General features: G+C 41.3%; 1 protein-coding gene across 1 annotated transcript; it reads left to right on the top strand.

Annotated features, from left to right (window-relative positions):
* Nucleotides 1-191: 191 nt before the first annotated feature.
* On the top strand, nucleotides 192-560 carry LOC115223668. Its single transcript, XM_029794341.1, has one exon. It carries the CDS (start codon nucleotides 192-194, stop codon nucleotides 558-560), a length of 369 nt encoding a protein of 122 aa, XP_029650201.1.
* The last annotated feature ends 4440 nt before the right edge of the window (nucleotides 561-5000 follow it).

A 5000-nucleotide genomic window follows, 5' to 3' on the forward strand; every position in this document is an offset into this window, starting at 1 on the left:
GACTGCTGAAGTGGACTCAGGTGTTATAAAGGAAGCAGTTGAATGTAGACCAGTGATCAGGTTATTATACTTGAAAGGTTGTACACCAAAAGATACTTTCAATAAGATGAAAGTTAATGGTGACGATGCACCATCATACGATGTAGTCAAGCACTGACATCGCCAGTTCAGTATCGGTGGAAACTTCTCCTATGCCTGGACAACCACATTCCACCATTGATGACGACACCATCTATAAAATGGAAGCCGCCATTTTGGAGGAACACCGCATAACTATTCGGCAACTAGCCCAAGAAGTGAAGATAAGTGTAGGGTCCGTGGAAAAACTCATTCACGACCATTTGCACATGCGGAAGTTGTCTGCACGAATCAATTCCTCCCAAGCTCTTTTGACAATGCGCCAAGAAAACAAGAAGGACTTTTTCGGCAGACTTATTATACAGGATGAAACATGGGTCCATCACTATGACCTGAGATTAAAGTCCAGTCGAAGCAATGGAAGCATGATAACACACCACCTCCAAAGAAGGCTCGCATCCAACTCTCAACAGGCATGGTGATGCTCAGTCTTTTGGGACCAGCGTAGAATAGTGATGATGGATTTTCTGGCTAAAGGGAACCATAATTAATGGGGCATATTATGCTTCTCTGCTACAGAAATTACAGAACGTCATCAAAGTAGAGAGGCGTAGCATGCTGATCAAAGGAGTCCGCCCCCTCCGAGACAATGCTCCAGTTCACAATGCGCATGTTGCCCAGATGAAAGCACACTCTTGTGGCTATGAAATCCTTCTTCATCCACCTTACTCTCCGAACCTCACACCATCTAACTTCCATCTATTTCCAACAATGAAGTCTTATTTGAAAGGGAAACACTTTTCGGATGATGATGAACTTATTTCCGAGGTAAAGTCTTGGCCCAGATGCAACCTACCGACTTCTTCAGACGAGGTCTTCACAACTCCATAAAGCGATGGAAGAAATGTGTCACCATTGGTGGTGGATAGGTAGAGAAGGACTAATAATTATGCCAAGTTTCGATGATGATTAAAAGAAGTAAAGCTTCTTTTAAATTTCTTGGCGGGCATAGGCCATATATAAATGGAAGAAGATGTTGGAAAACTCTGCTTCGTGAAAACGAGAATCATTCTAAAATCATTTGCATGGTCCGGTTACTTTTTTGAATCAAAAATCAAAAATATTCGGATGTTGTCTCCAAGAGTTGAAATATGGTTTGGTAATTTGGTCCTCTATATTTTTGGAGAAAGGCCCTACATTCACGTACATGCACAAAAATGACCCATTTCCACCCCGTATAACATCAGTCCATTGGCAGTAACTCTTCCCTCCATCCCGAAACATGCAATAATTCTTCACAATGTTTGATTCGCGTTCTTTTTACCAACGCCAAGTCGACCAGGATCTATATATATATATATATACCTATTTCTTTACTACCCACAAGGGGCTAAACACAGAGAGGACAAACAGAGACAGACGAACGGATTAAGTCGATTATATCGACCCCAGTGCATAACTGGTACTTATTTAATCGACCCCGAAAGGATGAAAGGCAAAGTCGACCTCGGCGGAATCTGAACTCGGAACGTAGCGGCAGACGAAATACTGCTAAGCATTTCGCCCGGCGTGCTAACAATTCTGCCAGCTCGCCGCCTTATATATACCATCAGTACAAAAGAAGTTATATGATTCTAGGCAGCATGTCTAAAGGGTCGCCAATATTTTCAAATGCAATAGCCGGCGCAAAACCAATCCAACAGTAAATGTGACCGTCTTTTCTGAAACTTTTGTGTCGATGCTGACGAACTTTTGCATACCGATGTTCCTTGGCTATCGAAAGGCAACTTCTTGGCAAGAGTTGTAAACTTATTTGATATAATAGTTGTATTCTAATGAACAGAAGGACACTCAGCCACCGAAATTCAAGCTCAAAAGAACATATACTGTCTTAGTTGGATTTTCCGTAAGCTGAACGAGGTCCGTCTTCTACTGCAGGAGAAAATGATAATGCTGATAGACTGTAAACGGGTGATGAGAGCTTTTGTTGAAAAAATCAATCTTTCTCGAGTTAATTTAAAATTAAGTTTCATAATATGCTCAAACTGGCGGAAATCGATTTTTGTGAAAATGATATTGGTATTTATTGCGACCATCTGTCTGCCTTGGAAAATGATTTAGAAACCAGATTTGCTGATTTATTTAATTTCACTATTCCCAGTGCACACGAAAATATCCAAGAGGAAGCAATCGAGATGAAATGTAATGAATTTCAAATTAAGAAAGATTGTTTGAATTCTGGCAATCAGACACTGTAAATCACTATATCCAAATTTATGGTCCCAATTATCGAAAATCCTTTTGTGTTTCCCAACATCATATCTTGTCGAAACTGGATTTAGTACTATCCATCACATTTTGCGGAAGGAAAGAAACAGATTTGACATTATTTCACGTGGAGATATTTGTATCTGTTTGAGTAGCATTAAGCCTGACATTGAATTTTCAGCGGAACATCACCAATCTTTGGGCTCACACTAGTTCGTCCTTTTCTACATTTAAATTAAGAATAAAATTTTATAATAATTCATTTTTCGTTTGCATTTACATGTACAATTTTTTTTAGTGTTGATTAATCATAATAACATTATATTTAGCATTTGTTATTTTCTGGTGGGCGATTTTCAATTAGCTTACGTCAAAAATAGCTTTTAGGTGGGGCGATGGCTGGGAAAATGTTGAGAACCACTGGTCTAAGTGCCATGCTTGTCTGTCCTATATAGTTATGTCCACAACCTGAACAAGTTATTACATAAATTAGGTTCTCAGAGGCACAAGTGAAGCTGGTTTTAATTGTGAACCTCTTTCCTTGTTTGAAAAGGAAATTCGAGCCTTCTTGCAGGTTGGGGCATGTTCCACAGTTTGGGCGTCCACACTTTTTAGCCGTTGGTTTCGTGGTTTACAGTCTGAGTTTACTATATACTACCTTCTCAGTTTTTTCGCGCTTCTTCTATTATTCAAATGTGAGAGCGTGTGGCTTAGTGGTTAAGGCATTCGGCTCATGATCGTAAGGTTGTGAGTTCGATTCCCGGCGACGCGTTGTGTCCTTGAGCAAGACATTTTATTTCACGTTGCTCCAGTCCACTCAGCTGGCAAAAATGAGTAGTACCTGTATTTCAAAAATGGGCCAGCCTTGTCACAATCTGTGTCACGCTGAATCTCTTTGCGAACTGCGTTAAAGGTACACGTGTCTGTGGAGTGCTCAGCCAGTTGCACTTTAATTTCACGAGCAAACTGTTCCGTTGATCGTATCAGCTGGGACCCTCGTCGTCGCAACCGACGGAGTGTTCCCCCCCCCCTATTATTCAAATTCTTTAGTTCGTTATGATATGTGGTTTACTCCTGAAGAATATGTTTGAGCTTTTCTCAGCATATGAAACTTTTAGTAGCGCTTTAATACATGTATTGTGCCCTTTAATTAATGTGTGTGTGTATGTGTGTGTATGCTCGACATGCTGAACACGGAATTCACTTTTAATTAATACATCATCCATGTAGGCCATCGCGAAGTCACGCTCTGCAAGCATCGTATCTATCACGTGTTAGAATATGGCCGGATCAACTTTTATGCCAAACGGGAGCCGGTTAAATTTGTTTAGACCTTTACGGATACTAATTGTTAGCAGCTTAGTGCATTCGTCTTCCAATTGTATTTGTAAGTAAGCAGCAGAAAGATCTGATCTCGAGAACAATTTTCCACCGTTTAATTTCGAAATTTCCTCTAGGCTAGGTAATGGGTAGTTCGTTTTGTCCCGCCGAGAAATCTGCACATACACGAAATCTATTGTTCTTTTTTAAAATACACTGTTGTAGGAGTGGCTGTGTGGTAAGTAGCTTGCTAAACAACCACATGATTCCGGGTTCAGTCCCACTGCGTGGCATCTTGGGCAAGTGTCTTCTGCTATAGCCCCGGGCCAACCAAAGCCTTGTGAGTGGATTTGGTAGACGGAAACTGAAAGAAGCCTGTCGTATATATGTATATATATATATGTGTGTGTGTGTGTTTGTGTGTCTGTGTTTGTCCCCCTAGCATTGCTTGACAACCGATGCTGGTGTGTTTACGTCCCCGTCACTTAGCGGTTCGGCAAAAGAGACCGATAGAATAAGTACTGGGCTTACAAAGAATAAGTCCCGGGGTCGATTTGCTCGACTAAAGGCGGTGCTCCAGCATGGCCGCAGTCAAATGACGTAAACAAGTAAAAGAGTAAAAGAGTAAGACGCCCAATCTCAGTAATCGATCTTTTCAGCCACTCCCATTTTTCCAGACTAATTCCTTATTCATTTGTTCCAGTGCTGCAAACGGTACATTACGTTTGGGGTTCGAAAACTGGTAATTAATTTTCTTTTACCTGTAATTTGGCTTTAAATCTATTGCACCGACCCAGCTCATCCGAAAAAACATCAGGGAACAACCTTTTCACTTGTTCTTTTTTAATTTTCTGACTTTATTTGAACTGGCTCACGACCCCATCAAATTTTACAAAAATTATTAATGAGTAGGAGTGGCTATGTGGTAAGTAGCTTGCTAACCAACCACATGGTTCCGGGTTCAGTCCCACTGCGTGGCATCTTGGGCAAGTGTCTTCTGCTACAGCCCTGGGCCGACCAATGCCTTGTGAGTGGATTTGGTAGACGGAAACTGAAAGAAGCCCGTCGTATATATGTATATATATATATATATGTGTGTGTGTGTGTGTTTGTGCCTGTGTTTGTCCCCCTAGCATTGCTTGACAACCGATGCTGGTGTGTTTACGTCCCTGTCACTTAGCGGTTCGGCAAAAGAGACCGATAGAATAAGTACTGGGCTTACAAAAGAATAAGTCCCGGGGTCGATTTGCTCGACTAAAGGCGGTGCTCCAGCATGGCCGCAGTCAAATGACTGAAACATGTAAAAGAGTAAAGAGAGTAAATCCCACAGTTCG

Source organism: Octopus sinensis, linkage group LG23 (genome assembly GCF_006345805.1).
Source record: "Octopus sinensis linkage group LG23, ASM634580v1, whole genome shotgun sequence".
NCBI classification, from domain to species: domain Eukaryota; kingdom Metazoa; phylum Mollusca; class Cephalopoda; order Octopoda; family Octopodidae; genus Octopus; species Octopus sinensis.

Bases quoted from the DNA above. Each gene is read 5' to 3' on its own strand.
- LOC115223668 (XM_029794341.1), top strand. From the start codon at position 192: ATGCCTGGACAACCACATTCCACCATTGATGACGACACCATCTATAAA.